Below are 13319 nucleotides of genomic sequence, written 5' to 3' on the forward strand. Positions count from 1 at the left end.
GGCAATGGGGTTAAGTGACTTGCCCAAAGCCACACAGCTAGGTGATTATTGAGTGTCTGAGGCCAGATTTGAACTCAGGTACTCCTGACTCCAGGGCCAGTGCTCTATCCACTGCACCACCTAGCCGCCCCAGTCTCTAAAATTATTGTGCATCATCTCACATCATATCTTTAACTACTGAAAGGAGCCTCAGGAGGTCATGGCATCCCTCTCCTAGAAGGTCTTCAAACAAAATGAATGGTTACTTCTCAGATGTCTTGGATTGATTCATTAAACTCTGTATAACCTCATGGACTTTATTTTCTGGCAGAAGTACTGGAGTGGTTTACCATTAGCTCCTCCAGTGTTTCCTCACTTTACAGTTGAAGAACTGAGACAAATAAGGATTAAATGATTTGCCAGCTTTGCACAGTTAGTAAATTTCTGAATCCAGATTTGAACTGAGATCTTACTGGCTCCAAACCCAAGGCTCTATCCACCTTACTGCCCTGGTTTTAAGTTTAGGTACAAACATTATGGGTATAAGTTGTTTGGCTATAAAATTTTATATCTATTGTTTTTCACATGATGTTGATAGCATATTTTAAATAGGGAACTGTTTTCATGTAGATATCAAATGCTATAGTTTTCATATATTTAGATCTATTTTAAATCCTTGACTATATATATATATATATATATATATATATATATATATATATCATAAGTTTGAAACTGAGTCAAAGGCTCAACAAGGCATAATATAAAATGTTAAAGAATTTTTAAGCTACTTGTTAATTTTTTCTTCAGTTGAATTTTATATTGTTTTTCCAAATACTTGCAAAGATAGTTTTCAACATTCATCCATTTGCAAATTTATGAGTTTCACAATTTTCTACCAAGCTCACTTTCCTTCCCTCCTCCCCATAAAGGACAATTTGGTCAAAGTTGCCACATGTACAATCATTTTTAACATATTTCCATATTAGTCATGTTGTGAAAGAAAAATTAGAACTAAGGAGAAAGAAAAAACCGTAACAAAGAAAAACAAAAGAAAATTTAAAAGTGAACGTAGTATGCTTTTCTCTGTATTTAAACTCCATAGATTTTCTTCTGGATGTGGATAGCATTGTCCATAGCAATTCTCTCAGGATTGTCCTTGATCTCTGATCTGCTGAGAGGAACTTCATCCATCATTGCACAATGTTGTGGTTAATGTGTACAGTGTTCTCTTGGTTCTGCTCACTTCACTCAGCATTGATTCATGCAAGTCTTTCCAGGCATCTCTAAAGTCCACTCATGATTTCTTATAGAACAATAGTACTCTATAACATTTATGTACCATAACTTGTTCAGTCAATCCTTAATTGATGAGCATCCCCTCAATTTCCAATTCTTTGCCACTACAAAAAGGGCTGCTATAAATATTTTTGAACACATGAAATTTTTCTTTTTTTGTGTGATTTCTTTGAAATATAGACCTAGCATTGATATTACTCAGTTATTGATATTACTCAATTTATTGCCCTTTGGGCATAGTTCCAGATTGCTCTTCTAAATAGCTGGATCAGTTCACAGTTTCACCAAAAATTCAGACAATTTGTCAATTGCTGTCTTGGTAATAATTGGAAATTTTTTTTAAACACTCTTTTTGCATTTTAGCCAGTGTTTTGTTTTCTTGTTTATATATTTTTAGTGATGGTGTTGTCTTTAATTCTCATCTTTTTCTCATCAGTAGAATTTAGATAAAAAAAAATCCTTTATCCAGGGCTTGCATTTCTAGATACTGCTAAGAGTAGATCTTTTGCCCTTGTAGAGTTGTTTTCCTGTCATAGTTTGAACCAAAATCTTAATCTCATTCCCAGCTAATGAGCCTACTCTAATGAGCCTACTTATTCTTATGTATTCTTTGGTGTTTCTTTTAATCTATAGAAATTTTCCAGTTTCTATTTGCTGTTTTGCTTGGATAAAAAGGTTATTTGCTTTCAAAAAATTCTAACACAAGTTGTTATGCCATAGCTATTCTTTTATGTTTAAAGTTCAGTAAACTATTGTGTTAGTGAGAAATATAATTGCTTTATGTAATTGAATAAGTGTTGGGTTGCTACTTAGCTTCTTACAGATTCACTTAAAAGGAACTTAAGACTCTGATTAGTGGACAAGGTGATAAATGTAATATGTATTTTCTGTTGTTTATGGTTTTAATTTCTCCCAGAGTTCTTGATATTTTAAGATAATAACTGTAAAAGTTTAATTTCTTTGACTGTGAATTATCAGTCATTCTTGCTGTTTCTGTCAGTATACCCTTTCTTCTTCCTCCAGAAGAGGGTACCAAATATGACCAACCTGCATGAGTGGGATTGTCATGCCTTGTTCAGACTTGTAAAAAAAAACCTACTTTTATTTTCAGGAGGTTGCTCAAAGAAGTACAGTTTTCAAAACAACTTTAGCAGAGGAGGAGGAGGAAGAGGAAGAGGGAAAGAAAGAAGTTATTGAAGCAGTTGAAGAAGAGAATATCTCTCAACAGCAGGTAATACTATATTAAAAATAAGTCAAGGGGCTGCTAGGTAGCACAGGCCCTGGAGTCGGTAGGACCGGAGTTCAAATTCAGCCTCAGACACTTAATAATTACCTAGCTGTATGACCTTGGGCAAATCTCTTAACCCCATTGCCTTGCCAAAATAAAAAATCAGAACTGTGTTCAATTAATTAGAAGTTCCTCAATCATATATAGCCTTTGAAAAGTAAATTGGAAAGAAGAAACTGTAGTCAAGTATCAAGAGGAAAAATTTCTTTATTAGAGTCTTATTAATTTATTCAGCATTTTTAGCTACTTTAAAAAACTTATAAAGAAAACCCAGTATTATTGTTTTAATAATTGCTTTTAAAACAGTTGTAGTTGGGCAGCTAGGTGGTGGATAGAGCACTGCCCCAAAGTTAGGAGAACCTGAGTTCAAATTTGGCCTCAGACACTTAATAATTGCCTAGCTCTGTGACCTTGGGCAAGTCACTTAACCCCATTGCCTTAAGTAAATAAAAGAAAAAAATAGAAAGAAAAAATAAAACAATTGCAGTCGCCTGCATAAGAAGCCAAATGTCTGAACCTAGAGTAGAAGAAATAAATGAAACATGAGAAAAGAATCAATAGAAATTGTTGATATGGAAAAGACATTGCAATGCACAAGAGAGAAGCAGTGTCAAAGATGATTTTTAGGTTTCTGGTCTGGGAAAGTGGGAAAATTGTGATTCCAATGGCATAAGTGAGAAAGTCAGTACCAGGAAAGCCAGTTTGGTGGGGGGAAGACAAATATTTTGATGCGATGGCAGAACATGGCTAGAGGATCTACAAAGGAAAAGAATAAAATACCAAATATTGAGCACTGAGTTACTTTCAGAGAGTAGGAAAAAGAAGTATTATTGAAGGAAGTAGAAGAATGAATTATGAACTGGAAGAGCCAGAATAGCACAGTCCCAGAATTCAAGGAAGACAAAGGTAATCAACAGAGTCAAACTGAATAACATCTGATGGGGAAATAAAACTTTGTGCTTGGTGATTAAAAAAATCACTTAACTGACAAAAAATTTCAAGAGAGCAGTTTAAGGAGAATGGAAGGAAAAGACAGAAGCTAGATTTCAAAGGTTAAAAAAAAATAGGAAATGGAGATAATAGTAGGTATATATCACAAGATGGGAGTGTGTGAGAGGGAAATTAATTTAATAAAAGATAGAATGGCTAGAAGGAACTATGGGGCGTCCAGTGGAATTTTGAAGGATTAAGGGATGCCTCAGCACATTTGAAAACAGTATATGCTACCAATACTGGAAGCAGAGGATAATTGAGAGAAGAGTGTCAGAAATCATTCTAAAATTATGTTAATGTTGAGATTGCAAATAAAAAGAATTTAACAATCTGCTCAGAAAGCAAAAGGGAATTCACTGAAATGTGTAGCTTGAAGAATTAATCTTAGAAAAGAGAAAGGTGTAGCTTTTCTTCAGAGGAAAAAGGAAGGAAGAATTAAAAGATTAAGAAAAGAGATAAACAGGCTGAAGAATAAGAATCTTATTTTACATCTACTTCAAATTTAGTATGATAGTTCTAACATTGCCTTACTTGTTTGTATCCCCTTACAAATTTAATTTTGCTTTTTGCTATATATTTAAAGTAACTTATTAATGCTTGTTTTTTTTCCTTTTTGGTTTCATTATAACTACCTCCTTCATGCCCCTATCCCCCCTCCAAAAAATACTTATAAGAATATAAATACTGTTAAAAAAACAAAAAGAAACCCACACTTTGGCTATATCTGTAATTAATTGTATGTCTTCTGGATCTAGTCCATCACTTCTCTGGAGTCACAATTGGTCATTATGTTTTCCTTTTGAATGTGGTTATTGTGTAAACTTTTCTCCACTATATATTAGCTTATTAATATTCTTTCAGGTTTCTCTGTGTCCGAATTGCTTTTTCTAATAGTGTAAAATATTCCATTCATTCATATTCCATAATTTTTTCAGCCATTCTATAATTCATGGGCACCCACTTTGCCTTCAGTGCTTTGCTGTAATAAAGTACTGATATATGTGTATATTTACACATATATGTATACCCATACACATTAATGTGATTAATGTGTTGGCATTAGTAAAAACAATTTACATATATATGCACACACATATGTTACATTTTTATTTTGGTGGTCAATTTTTAAAATTTGTTCAGGTTACTGGGAGGTCCCTTATAATTTTTGATTTTCAAAATTTCTATTTATAAACTGGGAAGAGTTGAATTTGATTACTCCTGTTCTCTAATATTCTATGATTCTCTTTCTTCACAATAACTTTTTTTTCTTCTTTTCTAATCAGGGAGACCCAAGAACATCCAAGAGAAGCTGTGCAATTATGTAAACTATTCAAATATCTTTCTCAAAATAAGAAACTATGGTAATCCTTCTCTGTATACACTCAGAACCTTCTCAGAAGCACAAAATATTTTTATATTTCCTTTATGTGAATTTATAAGCTGGAAGCCTAATGGCCTTAATTTCCTTTTTGACACTGAAAAACATGTTTTATAAAGAAATCTTATCCATAACTTTTCTGTAAGATGTGAATTATTGATGACATGTATTTTCTTTTTAAATGCCTCAAAATTTTCTGCCATTTTTGTTACTGAATTTTTTTCTTGGTTTTTATTTTTGAAAGCTTTTATGAGAAGGAGAAATAAACCACTATGGTTCTGGAGGTGATTTGGAGATTTCTCCATCTAGACTATCATTGTGCTGTAATTGATAATTCTCTACACTGTATAATGGTGCTGTGAGGGAGAGGAAAAGCATTTTAAATATTTTGAACATTTTTGTACTGGATTTTTTTTGTAATAACAAAAGTTACAATTTTTTTGATAGAAAAAATGAAACTTTGTAAGAAAGTAATATTACCTAATCATAATGTGAACACTCTCAATAAAATCAACAACTAAACTTTTTTTATTTGGTACTTTTTATGTTTTTAGATTCTTAAGCAACAGGCTAGGGGAGAGATGGGAAAAAGAGAGGGAAAGAAGGGTTTCCATATTAAAATGTTAGTTATGGTCTTTAAAATACTGTAACTTAAATTTTCTGTGATATTTAATAAACAAAATAATCTTAGCGATGGTTTAAATGATACCCTTTATCTATATCTTCCTGTTTGGATGAAATGACAACAAAATAATTGCTTTACTTCTCAATACTTACTTGGTCATAGTTCTTGCTCTTCAGCAGCTCTGCTGTTTTCTTACAATTCTCACATAGAACTTTCTAGATGTTTATGGACTGTGCTTTAGGTAATGGATGGTTTATTGACTAAAATAAAGCATCTTACAAATTTAGAACTGCCCACAAAGGGCCATAAAACTGCATATCTTTAATCCAATACTAGTACTTGTAGGTCTCTGTCCCAAAGAGATCATTAAAAAAGGGGGAAAGAACTCATGTACAAAAATATTTATAGCAACTTTTTGTGATGGCAAAGACTTGGAAACTACAGGGGTGCCTATTAATTGGGGAATTGCTGAACAAGTTGTGGTATTTGAATGTGATTGAATACTATTGTTCTGTAAGAAATCATTAGCAAGTAGATTTCAGCCGGAAAAGCATATTTTGAACTGATGCAGAGTAAAGTGAGCAGAACCAGGAGAACATTATACACAGCATCAGCAACAAACATGGTGAGATGATTAACAATGATAGACTTAGAGTTTCTCTGCAATAGAAGGATCAAAGACAATTTCAAGACTTATGATGAAAAATAACATCCACATCCAGAGTGTTGGGGACCCTGCTGCCTACCTGAGGTGGATCGAGGAAAGATTTAAAGAGTTATGTGACTGAATGCTGAATAATAAACCAAGGGATGGGACTCTGACAAGATGGAAAAGGGAGTCTGATTTATTGAGCCATCGGGCACAAGCTTATATATTGCAAAAATCACAAGGTCCCTTCTTTATCTAATCCCGAGCACATTGAGTACTGACTGCCCTTGTTCTCAGGCCAGTCTGTGTGTACTGGCATATCAAGTGCATCCTAACCCCATAACCACTTATATTCCAGAAACATTGCATGCTCGAAAGTAACTACTTAAGCTTCCTGGGATGGAGAACCGAACCAGGCAAAGAACAGACTCCTTCCACTGAGAGGGTTTATTCAACCATCATGGTCAGAGACCTACTCACCTGTGGTCCTCAACACAGAGAAAGAACTTGAATGCAAATCAAAGCATATTATGGCCTTTTTTTTTTTCATTTTTTTTTGTTCTTTCTCATCCCCCCCCTTTGGTTCTGATTCTTTCTAAACTTGACTAATATGGAAATATGTTTAACATAGTTGTACATGTATAATCTACATGTCTAGGGAGGAGGGGAAGGGAGAGAGGGAGAAAAATGTGAAACTCATAATTTTACAAAAAATGAATGTTAAAAACTACATGTAATTAGAAAAATAAAATATAAAAAAGCCACACTCTACAATACATAATGCATTGTGGTAGCATCATTACTGCTGAAAACCCATAGTAACATTGTTTGATCTACAAAGACATATTGTATAGTCTAATCACAGAACCATATGTTTTCTGTAATGTTTTTCTTAAAGACATCTCAGTATCTTAGAATGAGAGGGGACCTTGGAGAACATCTACTGCAAATCATATATTATAACAAAAGTCTCTTCTAGAATGAACCTAAGTCATCTCACCTTTGTGTGAAGATCTCTGGTGAGAAGAAAACACTTCCTTCCAAGACAACTAACTTGATGTTTGGATAGCTCTAATTGTTGAGAAGTTTTTCCCCTCATCTCAGATCTGAATTTACTTCTTTGTTATTCATATCTGTTGTTCCAGAACAAATTGAATTTCTCTTGTTTATGATAGTCCTTCAAATATTTGAAGATAATTCCTGTTTCTCCAGTCTTATCTTCTCCAGGCTAGTTCTTTCAACAAAATTCTTATATAGCATGTACTTGAGGCCCTTCATCATCGTTGTTCTTCTCTGGAATTAAATGACCTTCCTAAAATATGGCACCCAAAAATAAACTCCCCAGAATAAACTAATCCCTTGAAATCTCATCACCTCTATCTTCTCAACTTCATTGTTGCTTGTTCTGATTGGAAGACTGGAGGGTGAAACATTGAACTCTTTCCAAAACCTTCCTTTAAAAAGACTCACAACCTTCCTTATAACTCCATTTTCTACCTTGTTTCAGCTTCATGCCAGGTAGTTCTTTTTTTTTTTAGGTGTTTGCAAGGCAAACGGGGTTAAGTGGCTTGCCCAAGGCCACACGGCTAGGTAATTATTAAGTGTCTGAGACCGGATTTGAACCCAGGTACTCCTGACTCCAGGGTGGGTGCTTTATCCACTGCGCCACCTAGCCACCCAAAACTTTGTTGTTTTTTTTTTTTTAGGTTTTTTTTGCAAGGCAAATGGGGTTAAGTGGCTTGCCCAAGGCCATATGGCTAGGTCATTATTAAGTGTCTGAGGTCGCTTTTGAACCCAGGTACTCCTGACTCCAAGGCCGGTGGTGCGCTATCCACTTCGCCACCTAGCCGCCCCCCAGGTAGTTCTTGTTGCTCATCCTCTGCCCTCCCCACCCCCAAGCCCATTTTTCCACTTCCTTTTAATGTACTGTCATCTCCCCTTAGGTTGTAAGCTCCCGGAGAGCAGGGCTGTCTCTTTGTTATTTGTATCACTAGCACATAGTACTGTTCCTAGGGCATAACAGACGTTTAATAAATGTTTAATTGAATAATACAAATATAGTTAAACCAGTGCAGAGTACTGCCAGACACCATCCTTCTTGCTGTGGTCTAAGATCATATTTTTTTTTCTTACCTGCCATGTCACATTGTTGGCTCATATTGAGATTGTTAATCCACTAAAATCTTTAAATTTTTTCCTCATCAACTGCTAGCTACTCAAACCTTTTCAATCTTATATTTGTGAAGTTCATTTTTCAAACCTAATCATTAGATTCCATTTGTCCTTTAGAATTAAGTTTTATGTTAATTAGATTGCCCAACATTCTAATATACTAGGATTCTTTTTGGATCTCGATTTTTGTCATTGAGTGTGTGAACTATCCCTCCACAATTTGTGTTATATATATGTAAATGTGGCATTTTATGTTGCAACAGGCCAGTCCTGACTCAGCTGGTTTCCTGGGTAGTTTGTGTCTAAAACTAGAATATAGGTCTTGTTCTAGCCATGTTGAATTGTCCCACTATGTCTCACTGATGATTTGAGATAAAATATTTGTCTCCTTGCATTAAGATTAGTTTAGTTTTCTTGTTATCTTTTCTTGCACATTTGGTCATAAATAGCTGAGACCATGAGTTTTATTACTGGCTCCTTTCCTGGATCTTAATTCTGTGAACTTGTAGGTGTTTCTACTATTTTTTCTTTATTTTTCTTTTTTTATTTTTAAACCTCATCTCCCTGACATAAAAGTCAGTATTTCTTTCACTAAACCATTATATGTGCAAATCAACATATTCTAAGCATAACTTAAGACATGCAAAGAGGACAAAATATATATCAATATATATTTGATTTTTAAAATTGTATTCATACATATATTTGGTTATATATATATATGTGTGTGTGTATATATACATATACATATATGTATGTGTACAACAGGATAGTACAGAGGATAAAGCACCGGAGTTCAAATCCTGCCTCAGAATTTGACACTTAACTGTGTGACCTTGGCAAGTCACTTATCCCTGACTGCCTCTCATTCAAGGCTATCTCCAGTCATCCTGATTCATATCTAGCCACTAGACTCAGATGATTCCGAAGGAGAAAGTGAGACTGGTGACTTAGCACAGCACCCACTCAAATCCATTTCACATGCCTGTCATCACCTACCTGATGTCATGGCCTTCAAGAACAAAGGACTAAGATTTTCCTCTCTCTTCTATATCAACCTGAAATAAAGAGAACTACCTAAGTAGCAATAAAAAGGGTCATTAATCAAGAGGGACACCCCACTGCAAGAATGTCCATGGGGGCAGAAGAAGCAGGGTCTAGAGACACTTCAAGAGAGGAGTGCTTGGGAGGGGTATCCAATGGGGGAATTAAGCTATTTTGCAAAACACACAGAGGCTGGGGAGTGATATCTGATCAGAACAACATCCTGGTGTTAGGAGTTTCCAAAATATCACAAGACCTTTCCCAACTTTGGGCTCAGTGAGGTCAAGACAGCCCTTTCTGATGACTACATTTCACATTCTCCCACTGTGTTAAAGATAAGTTCTGTCACTGACCAAAGAAGGCATCACTGGCTGAACCATGTTGGTCCCATGGGTCCCCAAGGTGGGTGCAATCTAAGGTAACATTCAGCCCATGCCCACTATCTGGAGGGGGGGTGTCCTACTTTACTGCTCTAGTCTGCTTTTCTGGGTCAAAGTTTGAAATCCCTTATAGTGGGCAGGGTTCAGGGGTCAGGGACCTCTTTAGGTGAGACAGATGAATCTTGACTGTCAACTCCCTTCAGGGAGTTGGCAGGGAATTAATTGGTCGGGAGGACTTAGTAGGGTCCTTTCCATGTGGGCTGCTGCATGTTCTTGCACAAGTATCTTTTCCTGTTAATCTCCAGGTTCTAGATGCAAGGTAGACTGGTCTAGGGCTGGATTCCTGGAAAATGACTGAGCATCAAGATGGTTATGGCCTTGAAGGTACTGAGTCTCCTGCAGTAGGAAGGAAAGGAAACCTTGGTGGTGAGGGGAGTCACAATGGGGTGAAAAGAGGGGCAATAGACACCCAGTGATAATCTCAATGGGTGAAAGGAAAAACTTTCCAAAAGGGGTTGCCCTAAGGTTCAGAAAGACTTTGGACTAAGGTATGTTCAAATCATCTATCAATTTGGCACAATGAACCTTAATAATCCCATTGATATGTTTTACAAGATCTGAGGATTAAGGGTTTTAGGCACAGTATAGATGATAAAACACTGGTCAAACAGACAAACTAGGAGACAACCAAACCAATGAAATGGGTTCCCCAGGTAGGGAAAGTCCTTTCTGGCAAACATTTGACTATGGCCATTAAGGTGGCTTCCCTGCAAGAAAAAGCCTTTACCCACTGGGATAACAACATACAGATCATGAATAATACACATTTATACCTAGATGAGAGCAGGAGCTGAATAAAATCAATCTGCTAAAGATTTTAAAAGTGACAGTCTGATACTAGATTTTAATCTATCCCAAACATCCAAAAGCACATTAAATATAATTCATATCTGGATATTTTGATGGCAATATTTTAAATTGCAAAATATAGTTCTCATTGTTTTCCATTTACCTATGGCTCTTTATGGATATACTTCTAAATTAAGCTACAATTTAAAAAATTATAGGTCCCAATAAAATAAACACATGAAGTTTTGCGTACCCTTTCCACTTAAAGCCAAAACTTTCTTCAAACCTTTCTGTCAACATACTCAAACTTTCTCCTTACCTTAAACTTCCTTTTCTTTTATTACAATTCTGTTATTCTCTAAAAGATGGAAATACCAAAACCCCTTTAAGATGTTTTCAGCAGGGGCAGCTAGGTGGTACAGAGGATAGAGCATTGGACTTAGGTCCTGAGTTCAAATTCAACCTCAGATGCTTAATAATTGCCTAGCTGTATGATGTAGGACAAGTCATTTAACCCCATTGCCTTAAATAAATAACATTTTGTATAAAAACTCAGTCCATTCAAATAACAATTAAGTTCTGGTATATTATTTGCAGATAAAACTCAAAGAATTTTTCTACAATAAATACATACATTTCAAGTTGCTTTTTTAAGTAAGCTCTTTTGTGGGCAAGGCAAACTAATTCTCAAAGCTTCAGATACATAATCTATTATTTTAAAAATGGGTAGGAGTCTAATTTCAAAACACATACCAACCTTCAAAAAGTTATTCTATTTCACTTTAATTTATAAAACTCTCAAGTATTCAATTAGTCATCATTTCAGTTTCCAATTTAATCTTTATTGTAAACAACATTACATCATATAAGTAATAAGACATAACTGCTACTTAAGTCAAATGCCTCCACATTCAATGCTTCCTCAGATTTCAGGAATGTAAAGAGAAAAAAAGAAACTTGGTCCAAAAGCTTAAAGACCTAAAAATAAATCAATCATAAGACACAGAGATAGATTTATCAGCAAAATGTTTCCCTCTATGTATTCACACTTTCAGACTGAGACAGTGGCCCCAATATTCCCTTATTAGCAAGGAATTTCAGTTAATAATCTTTTACACAAGCATGTTGCTGGGGCGGCTAGGTGGCGTAGTGGATAAAGCACCGGCCTTGGAGTCAGGAGTACCTGGGTTCAAATCTGGTCTCAGACACTTAATAATTACCTAGCCGTGTGGCCTTGGGCAAGCCACTTAACCCCATTTGCCTTGCAAAAACCTATAAGAACAAAAAACAAAACAAGCATGTTGCTAATCTCAATTTGGTCCTCATCAGTTGTGTCCAGAGGTCATTCTGTCTCATACTAAATACACGCAATATATTTAACGCAATTAGCTTTCCAAACATATAGACAAAAGTCACTACAAAACATAAATGGCAGCCATCACTCTAGGAGGACCTGTCAGACTGGCCCCATACATATCTAGATACTTCCAAGTTCTGGGTCCATAATTACAAATCTGGTAATGTTCCTTCTGCCTGACCACCAAATTAAATACAAATTGATGTCAAAGGTGAATGAATTTTAAACTTGTATTTCTGAAACAAGTGACTGGAAATTCCCCTATTTCATAAAACGTCCTATTGAACATTGAAATGTGTCCTGCTTCCTACCCACCTTCCCTTCTCTTTCCCCTTCCTCTTTCTGGATTTTCTTCCATCTCTTCCCCATCCTACACACAAGCAAGAGGTGATGTTTTGGATCTTACCTCCAGATGGATAGTGCTATTTAAGTTTGGAGTAAATGCCCATCGGCAGGTCTGGTCCAATTCCCCACACATGCTAGCTTAAGGTCTAGATTTAGTATAATATCAATAAATGGACCTTTAAGTTAATTTGGTCTTTGCTCTTTTTTATGGCCCCAACTCCTTACTTTTAGGGAGCTTCTTCAGTACTTTTCTCACTGGACACAAGGGGTCTTGTGTTAATATCAGGGACCTGAGTGAAAAATGGTGGCTGGTCAGGCAAGTCTTTGAATCCCACATCTGATACAATAGAGGATACTAAAATGTCAATGACAAGGATCTTTAATCAAGCAAGGGAACTGCAATTTGAGATACCACACAGGACCAGAGTGCAAGGGTGGCTACAAGGGGCTGAAGGAGTAGGGTTTAAATACTCCTCAACAGGGAAGAATACTTAGAAAGGTGGTAGGGGGCAGGGTGGGTGCTGTTTTGCAAAATACCTGAAAGATACGGAGCGATACAATCTGGTCAGAACAACTGGCTCCAGGTGCAGTGAGTTTCCAAACTTATCACAAGACATACTCCAGTCATGGGGTTAAGGAGGTCTTCTGATGCCTCTACTCAATATTTTTCACCTACCCATAAATTTCAAGTCTCAGTGCAGTAAATTCGTCTGATCCTAGGTTCTGGGGCAGGCATGGGACTTTGGGGCTGGTCCTAATGGTCCAAGTGCATTCTCTTCAGTTTTTTATGTGAGGAATGAACTGAATGAGAAAGGAATAGGAGTTGGGTGAGGAGGGAGCTAGTATTTTACCCTTCACAAAAGCAAAATGGATGGTTAACAGATCTGTTGTTTTAGACTATTCTCTGTCTCTGTCTCTCTCACTATAAAATTAGTGTTATATATAGTTATACATTATAAAA

General features: G+C 35.9%; 2 protein-coding genes across 2 annotated transcripts in view; one reads left to right on the forward strand and one right to left on the reverse strand.

Moving 5' to 3' along the window:
• The window catches only part of LMNB1 (lamin B1), an 82479-nt gene extending 74604 nt beyond the window's left edge, over window positions 1–7875 (forward strand). The window contains exons 10-11 of the mRNA XM_074204402.1: window positions 2390–2509; window positions 4843–7875. Coding sequence (XP_074060503.1) covers window positions 2390–2509; window positions 4843–4884 — 162 coding nt within the window. The 3' untranslated portion in view covers window positions 4885–7875. The remainder of the gene's footprint in view (window positions 1–2389; window positions 2510–4842) is intronic.
• CXH5orf63 (chromosome X C5orf63 homolog) overlaps window positions 751–13319 on the reverse strand; it is a 45866-nt gene continuing 33297 nt past the window's right edge. The window contains exon 5 of the mRNA XM_074204414.1: window positions 751–13159. Coding sequence (XP_074060515.1) covers window positions 13144–13159 — 16 coding nt within the window. The 3' untranslated portion in view covers window positions 751–13143. The remainder of the gene's footprint in view (window positions 13160–13319) is intronic.

Source organism: Macrotis lagotis, chromosome X (genome assembly GCF_037893015.1).
Source record: "Macrotis lagotis isolate mMagLag1 chromosome X, bilby.v1.9.chrom.fasta, whole genome shotgun sequence".
Classification (NCBI taxonomy): Eukaryota; Metazoa; Chordata; class Mammalia; order Peramelemorphia; family Peramelidae; genus Macrotis; species Macrotis lagotis.